General features: G+C 44.5%; 1 protein-coding gene across 1 annotated transcript in view; it reads left to right on the top strand.

Moving 5' to 3' along the window:
• LOC143807683 (amine sulfotransferase-like) overlaps positions 1-23236 on the top strand; it is a 269962-nt gene that overhangs the window by 96031 nt on the left and 150695 nt on the right. Inside the window, exon 3 of the mRNA XM_077289511.1 lies at positions 21701-21827. Within this exon, the coding sequence (XP_077145626.1) occupies positions 21701-21827 (127 nt within the window). The remainder of the gene's footprint in view (positions 1-21700; positions 21828-23236) is intronic.

The raw sequence follows: 23236 nt of genomic DNA, 5'->3' as shown, positions 1-23236 counted from the left end.
CCTGGAAAAAGCCTGCTGCTGCAGGCCTAACTGAACGCGGACAAATCCTGTCGTAACTCTTTTGTGACAGGCAGAATGAAAGGTGTAATCTTCAAACTTTTATAGATAACAACTACAGGAATGCCTGTCACAAATAAGAATATGATGAAGAAGTAGAATATGAAGAAGAATAATAGTTTAATAAAAAGAGTATGAAGAATGTAACAAAAAAAAATAATAGGTAGAAGATGAAGAAGAAGATGAATAAGATGAAGAAGAAGTTGATGTCAAAGATGCTGCTGCTGCTGAGGATGATGAAGAAAGTGTGGGAGAAGTAAAAAAGAAGGTGAAGGGCATGGAAGTAGTGAAACATCAATATCTGACAAAATAAAAAAAATCTTAACATAGTCAATATCTTTGTAACTCCGAACGTCTTAAAAAAAAAAATAAAATTCCTGCTATTCTATTTGATATGGCTAAAACTCTATGCCTTTAATGTCTCCGCCACCTCCCCCAATACATCCTACATTATTCTTAGTTGTTTTCCTTCATGTAGAATGAACCTACAAGGAAAGAAAGGGTTCATTTTAATTCCGATATTTTGGTCCCATTGACTTGCATTGGTATCGGGTATCGGCGATATTTTTGGAATATCGGCCGATCCAATCTGATACCGATACTTTCCAATATCGGAAGGTATCGCTCAACACTACCCAGGAGACTAGTGATCCCACACTAGGACACTCTGATGAGTTATTTATAACTTCACTTCATGATTGTGTACTCTCATCCTGCATGTTCTAAGAGGGACAGACGGAGATGCTGTTTAGAGATGCAAAAAACTTAGAGTAGCCACAGCAATAAGAAAATGATGGTTTGGAATGGCCAATTTTGTCTAAGGAGGAAGATGTTGTGGCACAGTTGCTGATAAGTCAAGATGTTGTTAAGTCAGCAAGTCAGGAGGACCAGAGTGCGGGATGGAAAACGAGGTGGTGATGAAGTCACTGACCAAAACGTGGAATTTGGCATGCAAAGCAAAGCAAAGCCAGCAACGCTGAGGGATAGGGATTGATCGGAAGCACCAAAACAGGAAGGATAAGCCAGTGTGGTGACCAGAGGAAGAAGGTTAGCAACCGTTCTGCATAGCAATGACACTCCTGAATTTCTCCTTCAAAGACTTAGCACTTCCAAATCCTTATCCCAGCACAGCGCTAAGCTGTCCCTACACCAGACCTTGGAAAGAAAGAGAAAGTTTTCAGCCACCTACACATTGATCCAAAGGCTAAATGGGCATATGTCTAAGCTGCTTGTCATAGATATGTTGAAGACATAAAAAAAAAGCACAGTGAGGTCAAAAATACTCTGTTGTTAAAAAAAATCACAGAAATAAGCAAGTGCTAGTCAAAAGATGTAAAGAAAACAGGGTATTTAGTTGATACATTTTTTTGCAAAAAAATGTATACTAAGCTGCTCCACCAAATCGCCAAGGTATACCCCTATAGAGCAGTCCTAACTAATGTATGCAATCCCTATCTGATGTATTTAAAACCTGATTATCTGTATAGTACCTGTATAAGCAGGGTTCAGAGAGAAAAAAATATACATGTGGACATGCAGGATGGAACAGCTTAAATGCAAATGACCCACAGAGGAGTGGTGGACTCCCCAGTCTTGTAGAAACAAGAGAACAATTATAGAACCAGAAACACATGGGCTACTTGCACATTGAACAAGTCTGTAGGAACCTGTTCACACCACCAGAAAACTTGAAGACATAAAAAAAAAGCACAGTGAGGTCAAAAATACTCTGTTGTTAAAAAAAATCACAGTAATAAGCAAGTGCTAGTCAAAAGATGTAAAGAAAACAGGGTATTTAGTTGATACGTTTTTTTGCAAAAAAATGTATACTAAGCTGCTCCACCAAATTGCCAAGGTATACCCCTATAGAGCAGTCCTAACTAATGTATGCAATCCCTATCTGATGTATTTAAAACCTGATTATCTGTATAGTACCTGTATAAGCAGGGTTCAGAGAGAAAAAAATATACATGTGGACATGCAGGATGGAACAGCTTAAATGCAAATGACCCACAGAGGAGTGGTGGACTCCCCAGTCTTGTAGAAACAAGAGAACAATTATAGAACCAGAAACACATGGGCTACTTGCACATTGAACAAGTCTGTAGGAACCTGTTCACACCACCAGAAAACTTGAAGACATAAAAAAAAAGCACAGTGAGGTCAAAAATACTCTGTTGTTAAAAAAAATCACAGTAATAAGCAAGTGCTAGTCAAAAGATGTAAAGAAAACAGGGTATTTAGTTGATACGTTTTTTTGCAAAAAAATGTATACTAAGCTGCTCCACCAAATCGCCAAGGTATACCCCTATAGAGCAGTCCTAACTAATGTATGCAATCCCTATCTGATGTATTTGAAACCTGATTATCTGTATAGTACCTGTATAAGCAGGGTTCAGAGAGAAAAAAATATACATGTGGACATGCAGGATGGAACAGCTTAAATGCAAATGACCCACAGAGGAGTGGTGGACTCCCCAGTCTTGTAGAAACAAGAGAACAATTATAGAACCAGAAACACATGGGCTACTTGCACATTGAACAAGTCTGTAGGAACCTGTTCACACCACCAGAAAACTTGAAGACATAAAAAAAAAGCACAGTGAGGTCAAAAATACTCTGTTGTTAAAAAAAATCACAGTAATAAGCAAGTGCTAGTCAAAAGATGTAAAGAAAACAGGGTATTTAGTTGATACGTTTTTTTGCAAAAAAATGTATACTAAGCTGCTCCACCAAATCGCCAAGGTATACCCCTATAGAGCAGTCCTAACTAATGTATGCAATCCCTATCTGATGTATTTAAAACCTGATTATCTGTATAGTACCTGTATAAGCAGGGTTCAGAGAGAAAAAAATATACATGTGGACATGCAGGATGGAACAGCTTAAATGCAAATGACCCACAGAGGAGTGGTGGACTCCCCAGTCTTGTAGAAACAAGAGAACAATTATAGAACCAGAAACACATGGGCTACTTGCACATTGAACAAGTCTGTAGGAACCTGTTCACACCACCAGAAAACTTGAAGACATAAAAAAAAAGCACAGTGAGGTCAAAAATACTCTGTTGTTAAAAAAAATCACAGTAATAAGCAAGTGCTAGTCAAAAGATGTAAAGAAAACAGGGTATCTAGTTGATACGTTTTTTTGCATCTATTGTCATAGATATGTTGGCAATTAGAGATGTTGACACAGAGGATTTTTGACGACTCATGGTGGCAGCCATCCCTCAGTACTCGATCCCCAGAAGCCACTTTTTTCACAAAGTGGCGTACCCACCTTGTACGAGAAAGTGTCCAGGAACATCACATGTGGCCTTACCAAAATGGATTCTGGGATTGTCCACTTAACAACTGATGCGTGGACAAGCGCTTGTGGCCAGGGATGCTACATTTCCCTGAAGGCACACTGGGTGATCATTGTGGAGGCTGGAGTTAAGTCCCATTCTGGCACGTCACATGTGCTACCAATGCCGAGGAGCACTGGCTCTACTTCTAACAGGGTTACCTGCACATCATGCATCAGTTCCTGCACCCTCTCCTGCTCCTCCTCATACTCCATCTCCTATGTGTTATCTCAGAGCACATTGCCCACATCAGCCAGAAGATCTGCAGCACTACCTCAGCGAAGCAGCAACAGGTTCTGCTGTAGCCAATTTTTCTAGGAGACGAACTGCACATCGCGGCAGTTACTTAAAGGAATAACAGATCAGACAGATATGTGACTTTTACTGCCGAACATCCAAGTATGGTCATGTGTGATAATTGACATAACCTGGTGGTGGCTGTGAAGCTTGGCAAGCTCACACATGTACCATGCTTGGAACACAGAGCTTCTGGTCAAGGTACATCATGTCAGTGCCCATTTCTGCAAGTTGGCTACAGCTTCCGCTGCTCTGGCAGTGCTGAGCACACAACACATGCTAGTGCCAGCTCCCCGACTGGTATGCAAAATGCCCACATGATGGAACTCAAGTGCACATGCTGGCAAGGCTTTATGAGTAGCAGAGGCCAGTTGTTGAATGCCAGCTCCAACACGCCCATCAGTATTCTGGTCAGTCACCACACATAAAACTGAAAAGTGGGCATAGATGTTCTGACATTTGTGCGATTCTACAAAACTTTGAGGACTCCACAAAGATGGTGAGTAGTGATTACATGGTAGCACAATGATCCTGCTTCTGTAAAAACAGTTCCTGCTCACAATTAAACATGAAGCTATGCATGTGCACCAGGTGGAAATGGAGGAAGACATGAGATAGGGAGATACTACCCAACCCAGCCTCATCTCATCAGCTCAGTGCTGATTTGGTAACAATGAGTACATGGAGGCTGAGGAGGAGGAAGAGGAACAGGAGCTGTTGGCTAGCACACAAACTTTGTCCCATCTGTTCTACATAGGACAATGGCGAGGAGCTGTAATTACTGTCTCAAGAAGTGGATAGTGATACAAAATTTCCAACATGTTAAGTCAACAAGTCAGGTGGAGGACCAGAGTGTGGAAGTTGAGGACGAGGTGGTGGACAATGAAGTCACTCACCCAACCTGGGAAAGTGCCATGCAGAATGAGCAAAGCAGCACAGAGGGGGAGGGATCTGCAGCACTTGAACTGGCAGGCAGAAGTTGTGGGTAGGCATGAGGGAGAATTCACATGCTGCAAGATCCCAGCCAAGCGTTAAGTGTTGCCATGTCTGGCATTATTTTACAGAAAGGGCATGAGACAAGAAAATGGTCATTTACAACCTGTGCTGTACCAAAATAAGCAGGGGTCTGACCACTACTAGCCGGACATCACCAGCATGCTCAGGCACATGTCATCTGAGCACATAATTAGGTGGGACGAATGCCTGGTTCTACAATCATTGTCTGCAGGTGACCATGTTGTCCCAGAACAGAGTTCAGCTGTCCCTACATTAAACCATGGAACACAAGCAGAAATACGCAGCCACCCACCCACATGCCCAAACACTAAACTTTCCCTGGAAATGTTGCTTTTTACGCTTGTGGACACTGAGATGTACCGCAACCTCATGGTGGCGGACGTGCCTCGGTTTTCGGTCTCCAGCCGCCACCATTTCTCCTCATGTGCCATTTCCTCCTTACACAAGCACTTGTCCCATAACATCACCCATGCCCTGACCAACGCAGTTACTGGGAAGGTCTACTTAACCACCGACATGGGTACTAGTGCTTGTGGCCAAGGACACTACATTTCCCTGACTGCACACTCTGTGAACCTTGTGGAGGTTAACATAGAGTCATACCCTGGGACAGCACATGTGCTACCGATGCCAAAAATTGCTGGACCTAGTTCCATCAGGGTTTCCCCCACCTCCTACACCAGTTCCTGCAACCCCCCCTCTCCTCCACATTCTCCATCTCCGAATTATCATCTTTATCGGTCACAAGCTGAAAGCACTGTAGCCCTGCATCTGTGAAGCGACAACGGGCTCTGCTGAAACTAATTTGTTTATGTCACAAACCACACACCTCCACAGAGTTGTTGAAAGGTCTAACAGACCAGGCAGATCTGGTGCTCTTGCCAGGCATGGTTGCATGTGATAATCGTCATTACCTGGAGGCAGCTCTGAAGCTTGGCAAGCTGGCACACATATGATGCCTGGCCCACGTACTCAACTTAGTGGTTCAGTGCTTTCTGAAAACCTACCCAGATATTCCTGCTTTACTTTTGAAGGTACACCGGTTGTGCGCCATTTCCGCAAGTCACCTACAGCTGCTACTGGTCTGGCAATGCTACAGTGGCGCTTGCAAGTGCCACCTCATCTATTGGTTTGCGTCCTGACCATGCTTTGGAACTCAACATTACATATCTTGGCAAAGCTTTGCAAGCAGCAGAGGACAGTAGTTGAATATCAGCTTCAAAATGCACATCTGTATTTCGGTCAGCCTCCACACATAATAAATGATGAGTGGACATGGATGTCTAACATCTGGGCAGTTCTCCAAAACATTGAGGAATCAACCAATATGGGGAGTGTCAATTATGCCATAATCAGTGTAGTCATCCCACTTCTGTATCTACTTGCTATTCACAATTAAAGAGGAAGATTTGCATGCAGACCATATGGAGCTAGATGAAGAAAGAACACAGGGTGTTACTACCCAGCCCAACCTCATCTTATCTTTTCAGCGTGGAATGGGTGATAATGAGGAGCAAGAGGCTGAGGAGGAGGAGAAACAAGAACAGCAACATAGATCAATTCAGAAAAAATATACCAGAAGGAAACAGTCTTACCAACACCAGTCAGATCACAAATGCATAGGCAGGATGCAGCAGACCCCCATTATAAAGGCAGGGGCAGCACAGGCGCAAACTACTGAAAAAAGCAACCACTCATGGACGTACCAAATTATGGAAGGGGTGGCTGCCTAGTAGAAAAAATGCACACAAATGAGGCTTGAGTAGAATACCAGTCACATAGGTACGGAAGAGAAAGAACTAGGAGACAAAAGAGTGCAATAGGGTCGTATCCGATGCACAAATGTGCCCAGGGTAAATGGAAAGTAGGAAGGTGTCATCAACTGCTCTGCTGATAAGGACTCAACAGCAGGATAAAATCAACTGATTTTATTATAAGGTTTACAGAACAACACGTTTCAAGATCACACATGATCTCGGCATCAGGACAGAAACCTATGGGTGACTATCGAGAGTGTTTGTCCTATAAGCTGTGTTTAAAAAAAAAAAAAGCCAAATGAGCACATGACTATGTCAAAGTTCAAACAGTGGCTCTAGATGAGTATTGATGTTAAGACATTTGATTTGTAACGTTTGAATATTATTAAAACTTTTTTAACACATTTCTATTAGCAATAAATACCATAAAAATGATAAAACATTAAAAAAAAATAAAGCAAAAAATAAGAGAAGTCCCATAATTGATAAAAAGATGAGGTGAAATGTCTGAAAAGCATAGGGATTGATTGATCTGGATCAGTTAGCAGTTAGGCTCTTTGACATTGTGAAAAACCAGGGAATAGGGCTATGAGCCACTGCATGAGTGTCTGAGTGCGGTGTTTCCCATAGGAGAAAGAAGAATGATGAGAGTACTTTATATATATGCAAAAAATATGAGTCTCTGATTCCAGCAGCTTAGTGTGCCATTCAGAGCATTACAAATGGACATGACATCGGGAAAGGATGTCCTACGATACTTTCATGTTCTGTGCTCTCTGTTCTCATCAGCATTTTTGATCTACATTACAACATGTGGGCCATATTCTTTCTTCTTGTTTTCACTCTCTCTTCCCGATGTCATGTCCATTTGTAATGCTCTGAATGGCACACTACTGTAAGCTGCTGGCATCGGAGATTCATATATTTTTTGCATCTATATAAAGTCCTCTCTCTCTTAGATTGAGTTACTTGCTCCTTTCAGTCATCATTCTTCTTTCTCCTATGGGAAACACTGCAATCAGACACTTGCGCAGTGGCTCATAGCCCTATTTCCTGATTTTTCACAATGTCAACGAGCCTAACTGATCCAGATCAATCCCCCTCTCAGTTTGGCGTTTTTTTTAAAAGACCGCTATTAAGACAAACACACTCAATAGTCACCCATAGGTTTTTGTCCTGATGAAGAGGTCATGTGTGACCTTGAAAACCTTATAAAAAAATCCGATGATTTTATCCTGCTATTGAGTCCTTATCAGCAGCGCAGTTGATGACAACCCCTTCCTACTTTCCAGTCACACAGGTATGTGTGGTGCACAGTGTCCGGCTTACAGCCAATTAATAATGCCCATAATATTATGTCAGATGGTCTGCCCAGCACTATATGAGTGCACCCCACAAGGACAGATGCCCCAGTACACCCGACCAACAAAAAGGGGCCTGGCTGTGAAGGAAGGGTGAGCCAGGGCGGTAATCATGGCCGATAGCAATCCTTGAATCATTCCCTGGTCCCTTCCGACATATGTTCACATTTCTCTGTTGTGTTACCTCTGTGTTGATTCTCTGCGCCACCTATACTTGCCTGGTACAGGGATGTATTCCTCACAGATGGTTTATAATAAAGGAGAAACACTCCAGCTTAACTTCAATAACAACTTGTTTACTCAGCACAGTCCGTTCAAATACAGGCACTTCGGGTATAGCATTCGGTAATTTCTCTTCTGTTCCTGTTCTGTCCTTTCCTTCTCTATGCTCAGCCCAAGGTTGGACCGAATCTTCCGGTCCCGCAGAATCTATTCCATCACGAATTCTTGCATCACATGGGGGAGTCCTACACCACTTTGCCTCGGTTCTAAGTACTGCCACCCAGGCAAAGACCAGCCACATCTTGCTTGTGGTGCCCAGCTGAACCAACTTCTCTCTTTATGGGGACAAATTCCCTTCAGTTGCATCTGCAGCACTGCCGCACTCCTTCCTTCTAGAGGAATTCTTCACTTTGCTGTTCTATACTGGGCCCCTTCCTTATTGCTGTGGGGCATAAGGCAGCCCTGTAAGCTGCATGGGTGCCCAGGCCCTGACTGACTACAACCAGGAACTAACACTACCTTATCCTCACTGTGCCCCTCTAGTGGCCAACTGGACACTAGACCCCTAACACTAAACTGAGACCGGGGACAAACTTTCCCTACCAACTATATGTGTGCAAAGACATGTGAACATATATATATATATATATATATATATATATATATATATATATATGTATGTAGAGCAATATACAGTTAGGTCCATATATATTTGGACAGAGACAACATTTTTCTAATTTTGGTTATAGACATTACCACAATGAATTTTAAACAAAACAATTCAGATGCAGTTGAAGTTCAGACTTTCAGCTTTCATTTGAGGGTATCCACATTAAAATTGGATGAAGGGTTTAGGAGTTTCAGCTCCTTAACATGTGCCACCCTGTTTTTAAAGGGGCCAAAAGTAATTGGACAGATTCAATAATTTTAAATAAAATGTTAATTTCTAGTACTTGGTTGAAAACCCTTTGTTGGCAATGACTGCCTGAAGTCTTGAACTCATGGACATCACCAGATGCTGTTTCCTCCTTTTTGATGCTCTGCCAGGCTTTCACTGCGGTGGTTTTCAGTTGCTGTTTGTTTGTGGGCCTTTCTGTCTGAAGTTTAGTCTTTAACAAGTGAAAAGCATGCTCAATTGGGTTGAGATCAGGTGACTGACTTGGCCATTCAAGAATATTCCACTTCTTTGCTTTAATAAACTCCTGGGTTGCTTTGGCTTTATGTTTTGGGTCGTTGTCCATCTATAGTATGAAATGACGAAGAATCAGTTTTGTCTGCATTTGGCTGGATCTGACCACACAGTATGGCTCTGAATACCTCAGAATTCATTCGGCTACTTCTGTCCTGTGCCACATCATCAATAAACACTAGTGCCCCAGTGCCTCTGGCAGCCATGCATGCCCAAGCCATCACACTGCCTCCGCCGTGTTTTACAGATGATGTGGTATGCTTTAGATCATGAGCTGTACCACGCCTTCGGCAGACTTTTCTCTTTCCATCATTCTGGTAGAGGTTGATCTTGGTTTCATCTGTCCACAGAATGTTCTTCCAGAACTGTGCTGGCTTTTTTAGATGTTTTTTAGCCTTTTTCTTCTTGATGCTTATGAGTGGCTTGCACCGTGCAGTGAACCCTCTGTAGTTACTTTCATGCAGTCTTCCCTTTATGGTAGATTTGGATATTGATACGCCGACCTCCTGGAGAGTGTTGGTCACTTGGTTGGCTGTTGTGAAGAGGTTTCTCTTCACCATGGAGATTATTCTGCGATCATCCACCACGGTTGTCTTCCGTGGGCGCCCAGGTCTTTTTGCATTGATGAGTTCACCAGTGCTTTCTTTCTTTCTCAGGATGTACCAAACTGTAGATTTTGCCACTCCTAATATTGTAGCAATTTCTCGGATGGGTTTTTTCTGTTTTCGCAGCTTAAAGATGGCTTGTTTCACCTGCATGGAGAGCTCCTTTGACCGCATGTTTACTTCACAGCAAAACCTTCCAAATGCAAGCACCACACCTCAAATCAACTCCAGGCCTTTTATCTGCTTAATTGAGAATGACATAACGAAGGGATTGCCCACACCTATCCATGAAATAGCCTTGGAGCCAATTGTCCAATTACTTTTGGTCCCTTTAAAAACAGGGTGGCACATGTTAAGGAGCTGAAACGCCTAAACCTTTCATCCCATTTTAATGTGGATACCCTCAAATGAAAGCTGAAAGTCTGATCTTCAACTGCATCTGAATTGTTTTGTTTAAAATTCATTGTGGTAAGGTCTATACCCAAAATTAGAAAATTGTTGTCTCTGTCCAAATATATACAGTGGGGCAAAAAAGTATTTAGTCAGTCAGCAATAGCGCAAGTTCCACCACTTAAAAACATGAGAGGCGTCTGTAATTTACATCATAGGTAGACCTCAACTATGGGAGACAAACTGAGAAAAAAAAATCCAGAAAATCACATTGTCTGTTTTTTTATCATTTTATTTGCATATTATGGTGGAAAATAAGTATTTGGTCAGAAACAAACAATCAAGATTTCTGGCTCTCACAGACCTGTAACTTCTTCTTTAAGAGTCTCCTCTTTCCTCCACTCATTACCTGTAGTAATGGCACCTGTTCAAACTTGTTATCAGTATAATAAGACACCTGTGCACACCCTCAAACAGTCTGACTCCAAACTCCACTATGGTGAAGACCAAAGAGCTGTCAAAGGACACCAGAAACAAAATTGTAGCCCTGCACCAGGCTGGGAAGACTGAATCTGCAATAGCCAACCAGCTTGGAGTGAAGAAATCAACAGTGGGAGCAATAATTAGAAAATGGAAGACATTCAAGACCACTGATAATCTCCCTCGATCTGGGGCTCCATGCAAAATCCCACCCCGTGGGGTCAGAATGATCACAAGAACGGTGAGCAAAAATCCCAGAACCACGCGGGGGGACCTAGTGAATGAACTGCAGAGAGCTGGGACCAATGTAACAAGGCCTACCATAAGTAACACACTACGCCACCATGGACTCAGATCCTGCAGTGCCAGACGTGTCCCACTGCTTAAGCCAGTACATGTCCGGGCCCGTCTGAAGTTTGCTAGAGAGCATTTGGATGATCCAGAGGAGTTTTGGGAGAATGTCCTATGGTCTGATGAAACCAAACTGGAACTGTTTGGTAGAAACACAACTTGTCGTGTTTGGAGGAAAAAGAATACTGAGTTGCATCCATCAAATACCATACCTACTGTAAAGCATGGTGGTGGAAACATCATGCTTTGGGGCTGTTTCTCTGCAAAGGGGCCAGGACGACTGATCCGGGTACATGAAAGAAAGAATGGGGCCATGTATCGTGAGATTTTGAGTGCAAACCTCCTTCCATCAGCAAGGGCATTGAAGATGAAACGTGGCTGGGTCTTTCAACATGACTGTGATCCAAAGCACACCGCCAGGGCAACGAAGGAGTGGCTTCGTAAGAAGCATTTCAAGGTCCTGGAGTGGCCTAGCCAGTCTCCAGATCTCAACCCTATAGAAAACCTTTGGAGGGAGTTGAAAGTCCGTGTTTCCAAGCGAAAAGCCAAAAACATCACTGCTCTAGAGGAGATCTGCATGGAGGAATGGGCCAACATACCAACAACAGGGTGTGGCAACCTTGTGAAGACTTACAGAAAATGTTTGACCTCTGTCATTGCCAACAAAGGATATATTACAAAGTATTGAGATGAAATTTTGTTTCTGACCAAATACTTATTTTCCACCATAATATGCAAATAAAATGATAAAAAAACAGACAATGTGATTTTCTGGATTTTTTTTTCTCAGTTTGTCTCCCATAGTTGAGGTCTACCTGTGATGTAAATTACAGACGCCTCTCATCTTTTTAAGTGGTGGAACTTGCACTATTGCTGACTGACTAAATACTTTTTTGCCCCACTGTATGAACCTAACTGTATATGAGGTATAGCAATGCTCTTGTACACGGTTGTAACACTCTTTGTGTAGCAGTACCACCATGTATGAACACATTAATTATATACATTATTTGCATTCTTAAAGGGGTTGGGGAGAAGAGGGAACAACAATATTTTCACACCCCCTACAGCTGCATCCTGCAAAAAATGATAAAAGTGCAATAAAAGATGAAAAAAAGCATATGATAAATACATTAAATGAGGTATTGGTTGATATTTTGGCCAAAATAGAAAAGCTTGCAAACTCGCAACCCACGTCAAGGGTACTCATGTTTGCGATTCCTAGCATTAATTTCAAAAACAGCAACTTTGCAGAAAAAAAATACCAGAAGGAAGCAATCTTACCAACACCAGTCAAATCACAAATGCATCAGCAGGATGCAGCAGACCCCCATTATAATGGCAGGGCCAGTACAGGTGCAAACTACTGATAAAAGCAGCCGCTCACAGACCTACCAAATTATGGAGGGGGTGGCTGCCTGTGCATTTATGAACTGACTGGTGTTGGTAAAGCTGTTTCCTTCTAGTATATTTTTTGAGGAGGAGAAACAAGAAATGTTTGCCTGTGCTACAGAGGGTAATTCCAATACCAGCTTCTTATCTATTTCACATGGATGGCCTGAAGAGGAGGAGCAGGAGGAGGAAATGGAAAGTCGTCTTCCTAGTAGGGACAGGGACAGTGGCATATCTAGGGGGGGCAGCCGGCGCATGTGCCCCGGGCACAGCTGGCAGGTGGGCGCAGTCGGGCCGCCTAATGCGGCGGTCCGCAGTGTTTCCCCCAGCAGCTGAATTCTGCTGCCCCCCGGACTGGGATGCAGCTGTTCTCTGTGCTGACTGTCAAGCTGACAGCCGGCACAGAGAAGCTGCAGCGCGCCGGCTCCCAGTATTCAATTGCATAGCTCCGAACTGTCCATCATTCTGCCGGACTGTCCCGGTTTTGAGCCTTTACCCCGCGCTCCCGCATGGGACGCTCTGCTTCCCGCAGACAGCAGGAGAAGCAGCCGACATGCCCCCTTGTGTTAGGCCACACCCCTTCTGTATGCAGTGCAGTACAGCTCAGAGACAGAGAGGGAGAGAGAGGGGGCATTTGAGGTACGCAACTGTTGTTAGTAACAGCTTACCTGCCAAACGGGTGCTAGTGTAAGCAACAGTGAAGCTAATGCCCCAGTAATCCTATGTAGAATGAGTGGGGCTGAGCAGGGTGGGATGGAGACTCGTCACAGACTTCCTCCTCTGTAACTGGCCTTGGCTGCTCAGTGCTGTGATTGCAGAGAGACTATCATCAGTAGTCAATGTCACAGTCCAGTGAATGCTGGAGGAGGAGGAGGAGCAGAAGCAGCTGCAGCTCCCTGGGAGAGGGCTAATTAATGTGGCTTGCTGTTTTTCCCCACTGGCAGCCTCACTAATAATCCACATGCAATTGAGTCTCGTGCTGCAGCCTTGTAAAGCCTGACATTAAGCTAAGCCTGACACTGTCTGCTGGTTGTTATGGCGCTGGACGAGGGTAAGCGTATGTGTGAGGTCAGGAGGTGTTTACAGTGTGGATGTAGCAGAGCTGTGTGTGTACGAGGTGTATGGATCGGAGCAGCGTGTGAAAGGTGTATGGAGCGGAGTCATGTGTGTAAGAGGTGTGCGGAGCCGTGTGTATGAGGTGTATGGAGCGGAGCCGTGTGTGTAAGAGGTGCACAGATTGGAGCAGTGTGTGAAAGGTGTATAGAGCGGAGTTATGTGTGTAAGAGGTGTACAGAGCCGTGTATAAGAGGTGTACAGAGCGGAGCCGTGTGTGTAAGAGGTGTACGGATCGGAGCAGCGTGTGAAAGGTGTATGTAGGTGGAGTCGTATGTGTACGAGGTGTATGTAGGTGGAGTCGTGTGTGTACGAGGTGTACAGAGCGGAGCTGCATGTGTACGAGGTGTGCGGAGCAGAGCCATGTGAGTACGGAGTGGAGCCATGTGTGTACACGAGGTGTATGGAGCGGAGCCATGTGTGCAAGGTGTATGGAGCGGATTCGTTTGTGTAAGAGGTGTACGGAGCGGATGCTAGCTGTGTCGGATCAGAGCAGATATTGCTCCTCGCTCTGACACTGACTGGCACAGGAGACACGGAGAGGTCTTTTATCAGTGGCGTATCACTGCTGCAGCGATGTGAGCAGTCAGCGGCGCAGCTGGATGACATCATTCAGCGCCGCGGGAGTGGAAGCTGCCGGCTGCTGTGAGGGAGCGCGGTGAAAGGTGTGTGTGTAGTGATGGAGAAGGCAATGATGGGGGTGGGGTAACCATGTGTGGCCATTATACTGTACAAAGCATCATGTGAGCCCATTATACTGTATGGACCATCACGTGGGGCCAGTATACTGTACGTAGCATCATGTGTGGCCATTATACAGTATGGAGCATCATGTGGAGCCATTATACAGTATGCAGCATCATGTGTGGCCATTATAAAGTATGGAACATCATGTGTGGCCATTATACAGTATGGAGCATCATGTGTGGCCATTATACAGTATGCAGCATAATGTGGGCCCATAATACTGTATGGAGCATCACGTGGGGCCAGTACACTGTACGCAGCATTATTTGGGGCCATTATACAGTATGGAGCACTGTGTTTGGCCATTATACAGTATGGAGCATCATGTGTGGCCATTATACAGTATGGAGCATCATGTGTGGCCATTATATTGTATGGAGCATCATGGGGGGCCATTATAGAGTATGGAGCATCATGTGTGGCCATTATACAGTATGGAGCACTGTGTGGCGATATTTTTTTGTTTATAATTATTGTTTTTGAATCATTGTGATCAGCAGTCCTAAATGGGTGTGGTTGGGGCGTGACTAGTTGTGAAATGGGTGTGGTCAGAGGCATGGCCTAAAATTGGGGGAAGATGGGGGCCTGTGTGGGGAATGGGGAAGTGATGAGGAGCTGTGTGGGGAATGGGGGGATGATGAGGGGCTGTGTGGGGAATGGGGGGATGAGGAGGGGCTGTGTGGGGTTGATGAGAGGCTGAGGGGGAGATGGGGTTGATGAGGTGCTGTGGAGATGAGGAGATGGGGTGATGAGGGGCTGTATGGGGAATGGGGGGATTTATTGTGTGGGGAGAATTGGAGTGGGGATGGGGGATTTAATGTGTGTGGGGAGATTTGGAGTGGAGATGGGGGTATTTAATGAACATTGAGAGCATTAGGGAGAGGAGCTCATGGGTACATGGCAAAGTGTGCAAATCGCATGTGTGCTGGGGGGGCGCCAAAATGAAATCTTGCCCCGGGTGTCAGAAACCCTAGATACACCTCTGGTCAGAGAAGTCTTGATTGTTGGGAGTTTTGCACAGATTACTGACTTTATGTACTACTGCCTTTCCCATGACATTCGTGTTATACACGCATTTTGGCCAGCGCTGGTTGTTCACCCTTTTTGACCCAAGCTACAAGGAAAACTATCCATCTTTCCTTCCTGCAGCAGAGAGGGCTAGTAAATTGGTGCAATACCAGAAGGTCCTAGTTGAACAAGTAGTAAAAAAAACAAACATCTAGCCAGGGCCGGCGTCAGCGGACGGCAGGGTCGGGCAGATGCCGGGGCCCCCTGACTTCTGGGGGCCCCCCTAGCAGGGGCGGACTGGGCCGGGTTGCAAAGATGCAAATGCCCCCCGGGCCGCTCCCCCTGCAGCTGATCAGGGCCGGCCGCCTGGTGGTGGCTGTAAAGCTGCAAATTGTGTGCAAAGCTGCATCAAATTGTGCGCGGCCGTGTGCGCTGCACTGTGAAGCGGCCGGCAGCAGTCACAGTCGGCGCACACGTCCGCGCCGGGTCCGGGAGCTTTGTGCGCGGCTGTCAGCTTGACGGCTGCACAGCTCCTGCTCCCTCCAGGCTCCATGATATCTCTCTATGCTTCCGGGTCAGGTGTCGGGCGTGCGCGATGACGTCATCGCGCACGTGCCGACATGTCCCGGCCAGGACGCTAGCGGAGAGGCGCTGCAAGGGAGCGAGTGGTGATGTAAGTATAAAAAAACCTTTTTTTTTTTTTTTTTTTTAAATTAAATGGTGGGTAACTGCAAATGAAGAAGTGGGGAGGGGTGAAAGGAGGCTGCACATGATGGAGTTTTGGGGGTTAAAGGAGGCTGCACATGATGGAATTTGGGGGGTTAAAGGAGGCTGCACATGACGGAATTTGGGGGGTTAAAGGTGGCTGCACATGATGGAATTTGGGGGGATAAAGAAGGCTGCACATGATGGAATTTGGGGGGTTAAAGGAGGCTGCACATGATGGAGTTTGGGGGGATTAAAGGAGGCTGCACACGATGGAACTTGGGGGGGTTAAAGGAGGCTGCACATGACGGAATTTGGGGGGTTAAAGGAGGCTGCACATGATGGAATTTGGGGGGTTAAAGGAGGCTGCACATGATGGAATTTGGGGGTGTTAAAGGAGGCTGCACATGATGGAGTTTGGGGGGATTAAAGGAGGCAGCACATGATGGAACTTGGGGGGGTTAAAGGAGGCTGCACATGACGGAATTTTGGGGGGTTAAAGGAGGCTTCACATGACGGAATTTGGGGGGTTAAAGGAGGCTGCACATGTTGGAATTTGGGGGGTTAAAGGAGGCTGCACATGACGGAATTTGGGGGGTTAAAGGAGGCTGCACATGATGGAATTTTGGGGGTTAAAGGAGGATGCACATGGTGGAATTTGGGGGGATTAAAGGAGGCTGCACATGATGGAATTTGGGGGGTTAAAGGAGGCTGCACATGATGGAATTTGGGGGTGTTAAAGGAGGCTGCACATGATGGAGTTTGGGGGGATTAAAGGAGGCAGCACATGATGGAACTTGGGGGGGTTAAAGGAGGCTGCACATGACAGAATTTTGGGGGGTTAAAGGAGGCTTCACATGACGGAATTTGGGGGGTTAAAGGAGGCTGCACATGTTGGAATTTGGGGGGTTAAAGGAGGCTGCACATGAAGGAATTTGGGGGGTTAAAGGAGGCTGCACATGATGGAATTTTGGGGGTTAAAGGAGAATGCACATGGTGGAATTTGGGGGGATTAAAGGAGGCTGCACATGATGGAATTTGGGGGGTTAAAGGAGGCTGTACATGACGGAATTTGGGGGGTTAAAGGAGGCTGCACATGATGGAATTTTGGGGGTTAAAGGAGGATGCACATGGTGGAATTTGGGGGGATTAAAGGAGGCTGCACATGACGGAATTTGGGGGGTTAAAGGAGGCTGCACATGATGGAATTTGGGGGTTAAGGAGGACTGCACATGATGAAGGAGGAGTTGGGCTGCACATGATGAAGTGGGGGAGTTGGGCTGCACATGATGAAGTGGGGGAGTTGGGCTGAACATGATGAAGTGGGGGTAAGGAGGACTGCACATGATGAAGGAGGAGTTGGGCTGCACATGATGAAGTGGGGGAGTTGGGCTGAACATGATGAAGTGGGGGTAAGGAGGACTGCACATGAAGTGGGAGGTAAGGGGGACTGCACATGATGGGGGACTCGTAAGCTTGCAATCTATGAGGTTGCATAATAACCAATTATATATTGATTGTGGGTGGACCTCTGTATTCAGATGTGTAGTGTAGAAGAAAGGGAAAAAGTGGGGAATGTGCTCTAGATAACTGTGTTTTTTTTATGCAGAGGCGAGTCCTGGCTGGAAGAAGCGATGGCGGTCTGTGCTGCATGAATGAGAAAAGCAAAGATGAAGGACTTCAGCTAGAGACGTCACTGGTGAGTCAGTGTATTACCTGTGCACTGACACTATACACTGTATACTATATACAGAGCTCCTGTATATAATGTCACTGGCAGTGGTGATCACTGTATTACCTGTACACTGGCACTTTTTACAGAGCTCCTGTGTATAATGTCACTGGTGATCCCTGTATTACCTGTACACTGACACTATATACAGAGCTCCTGTGTATAATGTCACCAGTGATCACTGTGTTACATGTACACTGACAGTAAATACAGAGTTCATGTAAATAGCACTTAGTATTGTGGGTTTTTTTAAATTAATGCATTTACAATTGTATTTATATATTTATATCCTTCAAAGGCCCATACATGTCGTTGCACAGTAGGGGCATTACTACTTTCTGTGGGATTTTGGGGGGTGGGAGTAATCCTAGCAATGACACAATTGATTAAATATTGGGGTCAGTGGTCCACACTGCAGGTGCACACAGAGTGGGGAGTTTTTGTAGGTAGGGAATAGATGGGGAAGAAAGGTTTAAAGGAGCACCTAAGAAAAGTAACTACTGTTAAAGATCTAGCAAAAGGCATAAATTGTTTAAATTTGTTTAGAAGTTTACAACTTACAGAGAAGCAAATTTATCAAAAGTTTCCCTGATATATTGCACTTTCTCTATTTTGCACTAGTGTTTTTATAAAGTTTACATAGTTTTTTTCTAAATAAAATATTTGGGTCTCTGTGGTCCCTGCTGTTTTACTGTCGCCACATGATTTGCTCCACAAGGGGGCCCACTGAGGTTCTGTCGCCCAAGGGCCCATGAAAACCTGGAGCCGGCCCTGCATCTAGCTATGCTATTGCAGCCCCTCAGGTGACCGGTTGCTGCAGTGATGTTGCTTTTCCTTCAGGGAAGGTGATGTCATGCTCAGAGACAAAGGAGTTCTCTTCATCAGGTAAGGCACACACATGCAACACATTCTGAATCCAGGCCAGGATGGGGAGCTCAGGACCTGGATTCAGGGGAGCTTCCCTAGGGTTTATGTATCCTGACCTGGACGAGGAGCTAGGGAGTTGGTCCTAGGAGACCAAGCAGAGCAGACGTCTAGGAGAGACGCAGTGCAGACAGAGAGGCCTGGCAGCCATGAGGGAGCTGCAGCCTCTGGAAGGAGTGAGAGAACCTGAAGGGTTGTTGTATGTGGAGTAGCCAGAAGGAAAGGAGCACAGGAGAGGAACAGAGCTCAGAGGGGAACTGTGGCATGGCACCCTCAGAGCTGAAGCGCAGTAACCGGGAAACAGGAGCCTGAGGCTTTTGTGGGACTCTAGGACACAGAGCAGAACTGGAGGGCACGGCACTACACGTTACCTGCCCGCACCACGCCTGAGATGCAGCAGCACCTGAGGAGCCCGAGGCATGTTAGGGTTCCTTTAAAAAGGCTCAAGCTGCCCATCATGCAGGTACCTGTCCCAGGACAGGGGGAAACTGGAGGACCCTGTAGGAAGCTATGGCAGCAGGGACCTCACCTTGAAAGGCGCCAGTTGGAAAGGCTCACAGACCTCTACTATTACAGGAGAACTCTCACTTGCCTCTGAGCCAGCCACATCACTATATCTCATACCTGGTACCCTGGACTGTGGCCTGTCACCCACAAGTAAACCAGGTAAATACTTATAACTTGTCTCCTCCATTTATTCACCGGCCTTACCATTTACGCCACACACCATAGGACCCCTGGGGACCCCGCTTCACTTGTGGGAAGTGTAACATCTGGGCTGCCGAAACATCCCCCAGGGGACCCCTCTAATGCAGCATATGTCCCCTTATTGACCAAACTCCACAGGTGGTGTCACGACAAACGTTGAACATTTAACCCCCTTTAAAGTTGATGCCCAGGGCCACGGACCGGGTCACAGCCACCGTGACATCCCCCTTGCGACCAGACCCGGTATCGAGTACCCCACTGCCCTGCAGGCGTGTCATTGTCTGCAGAGGTCAGAGTTCTTTGGACAAACAAGAAGTAGAGATGAGGGTGATACACAACATGTCCATCAGAGGCAGGGGAGCTCTATAAATAGTCTGGGATAGTTTCATTAGACCCTCCTATCGCCCAGGCCCTGATGTGCTGGATACTCTGACAAGAAGGGAAACGTTTTTGAAGATGGAGAAGGAGTACTTAGCCGACCATGCCAGCATCATCCATGATTCCTCTGTGAAATACAACTATTGAGTATCTAAGCTGGACGCGTGTCATGAACTGTCCCTCTACTCCTTGGAGGTGCTTGCCTACCCTGCCGCTAGAGTTTTGTCTGAGTGAGTTTTTAGTGCTGCATGAGGCATATTAACTGATAGGTGCATCTGCCTGTCAACTGAAAATGCTGACAGGCTGACTTTATCAAAATGAACAAGTCCTCGATTGGCCCAGACTTCTCAACCTCACTGTATGACAACAGCGGAATATAAAGTGATCTAAAATGTTCCCTTTCTTCTGGTGATATTCCCATGCACCACTTTCCACCCAAACAAGGGTTTATGGTAATTGATTTTCTAATTTTTTGTGTCCTCCTCCTCCACTATATGTACAGGGTCATGATCTGTTCCTTGTTGTTAATTTTCCAGGGTGTGTATGATGACATAATACATATTTTTTCAGGATGTATATGAGGCCTACCTCGACAATTCTCTTATGTATATACCCCAAGTGTAAACGTTATTCAGCCCTTTCATATAGTGAAAATACTATACCAGTCTAGTAGTCCCACTTAATAATGGGAATATAATGTTTTCTGAGACCCTGCTATACAGTGGGAAAAATAAGTATTTGATACAATAGAAAAACAGAACTTAATATTTAGTACAGAAACCTTTGTTTGTAATTACAGAGTTGAGACATTTCCTTTAGTTCTTGATCAAGTTTGCACATACTGCAACAGAGATTTTGGCCCACTCCTCCATACAGATCTTCTCCAGATCTTTCAGATTTCGGGGCTGTCGCTGGGCAGCATTGAGTTTCAGCTACCTCCAAAGATTTTCCATTGGGTGCAGGTCTGGAGACTGGCTAGGTCACTCTAGGACCTTGAAATGCTTCTTACAGAGCCACTCCTTAGTTTTTAAAGAAAACCAGGTATGTGATCACCTTCCAACCATCAAGAATTCCGGCTCTACTTATTTCATACAATAAAATGTGATTTTCTTGATTTTATTTTTAGATTCCGTCTTTCTCAGTGGTGTATCTACAATAAAAATTACAGACATCTCCATTCTTTGTAGGTGGGAAATCTTGCAAAACCGCCAGTGTATCAAATACTTATTTTCCCAGCTGTATATGCTGTTTTATATTTTTTGGGTTTTTTCACTGACTTTGTCACTTGAACAGGAAAGTTCTGCCTGCAAAATGGACTATAGTAGGATATGTCTGGTTGTTTTATGCAGTCAGTGTGCAACAAGTGAGAAAAAACTGACAGTACACAAGTGGCTAACACTGACGTGTGAGTAAATTCGAAGATCTGGGTATTTCATTTAGGTCACGTTCACACGTTCATTATTTGGTCAGTATTCTACATTGATATTTCTAAGCCAAAAACCAGGAGTAGGTGATATATACAGAATTGGTGATGTGTTTCTAGTATACTTTTCCTCTGATTGTTCAACTCCTGGTGTTGGCTTACAGAAACAGGTAAAATACTGACCAAATACTGAATGTGTGAATGTCGCCTAAATAGGAAGCTGCACATCTCTCACAATTCAAATGTCCCAATCAAGGACATTAACATTGACAGATGATTAATTTTAGTAATAGCACTATTTTTTCACAAGATAACCCCACTAAGACTCGTTGCTTAGCAGCATTTGTTGCTGCTGTAGAGGGGATAATGAACACTAACTTAAAAATACATGAAAGATATGCAAACTACTCTGTGTTGTACTTGTAAGGTAATTGGTAAATGATGATTAACCATGTAATTGTGAGTCTAGCACACTTAAGATATTCTAATTACTTCCAGATTGTCTATGTGTGTCGAAACGCAAAAGATTGCCTTGTGTCTTATTATCACTTCTACCGAAGATTTTATTCATTTAATTTTAAAATGAATATTGGACAATTTATGGACCTCTTCACATCAGGGAGAGGTAATTATCAACTCCTGTTAAGCTTATTATAAGTATATTTAAGGTTTGTAAACAAATATATATGTATCCATGCGCACAAAATGTAACCACACTGATCATTGGAATATGTTGTTAAGGCAGAAATAATTCGCTCACAAGTACGCTTTCAAGGGGACCGTCCACTAGATTTTAAAACTCGAACAAGTACTTCCTCAAATTGCTTCTGTTCCAGTTATTCTGGATCGTTTTTTCTTTTTCTTCTGCATCTATCCATTCCAATTCTATACCCCTCAAAATAAAGATGCAAATTTTACTCTCAACCTGCTGGGTGTGTATTACGGAAGTTCGATGGACAAATTTGCTTTTTTGCCTCTGTTGCTGGTTGATCAAAACACGGCCTCAGAAAAAGAGAGGTTCTGTGGTAAATGCAGAGTTGGTTACCTGAGAAGCACAGAAGAAAAAGAAAAACTGTTCCAGAAGCAGTGGAGCTGCAACAATTAGAGGAGCCGACAAAAAATAATCCCATAAAAAAATCAATGATCCAAAAATTATTAAATACAGTGCCTTGCGAAAGTATTCGGCCCCCTGGAACTTTTCAACCTTTTCCCACATATCATGCTTCAAACATAAAGATACCAAATGTAATTTTTTGGTGAAGAATCAACAACAAGTGAAACTCAATTGTGAAGTTGAACCAAATTTATTGGTTATTTTTAATTTTTGTGGAAATTCAAAAACTGAAAAGTGGGGCGTGCAATATTATTAGGCCCCTTTAACTTAATACTTTGTTTCCCCACCTTTTGCTGCGATTACAGCTGCAAGTTGCTTTGGGTATGTCTCTAACAGTTTTTTCATCGAGAGACTGAAATTCTTGCCCATTCTTCCTTGGCAAGCAGCTCGAGCTCAGTGAGGTTTGATGGAGATCGTTTGTGAACAGCAGTTTTCAGCTCTTTCCACAGATTCTCGATTGGATTGAGGACTTTGACTTGGCCATTCTAACACCTGGATTATTTGTGAACCATTCCATTCTAGATTTTGCTTTATGTTTGGGATCATTGTCTTGTTAAAAGACAAATCTCCATCCCAGTCTCAGGTCTTTTGCAGACTACAACAGGTTTTCTTCAAGAATGGTCCTGTATTTGGCCCCATCCATCTTCCCATCAATTTCAACCATCTTCCCTGTCCCTGCTGAAGAAAAGCAGGCCCAAACCATGATGCTGCCACCACCATGTTTGACAGTGGGGATGGTGTGTTCAGGGTGATGAGCTGTGTTTCCTTTAAGCCAAGTATATTGTTTGGCATTGTTGCCAAAAAGTTCAATTTTGGTTTCATTTGATCAGAGCACCTTCTTCCACATGTTTGGTGTGTCTCCCAGGTGGCTTGTTGCAAACTTTAAGCAACACTTTTCATGGATATCTTTGAGAAATTGC

This window comes from Ranitomeya variabilis, chromosome 2 (genome assembly GCF_051348905.1).
Source record: "Ranitomeya variabilis isolate aRanVar5 chromosome 2, aRanVar5.hap1, whole genome shotgun sequence".
Taxonomy (NCBI): Eukaryota; Metazoa; Chordata; class Amphibia; order Anura; family Dendrobatidae; genus Ranitomeya; species Ranitomeya variabilis.
This window is presented reverse-complemented; position numbering and strand designations above follow the sequence as displayed.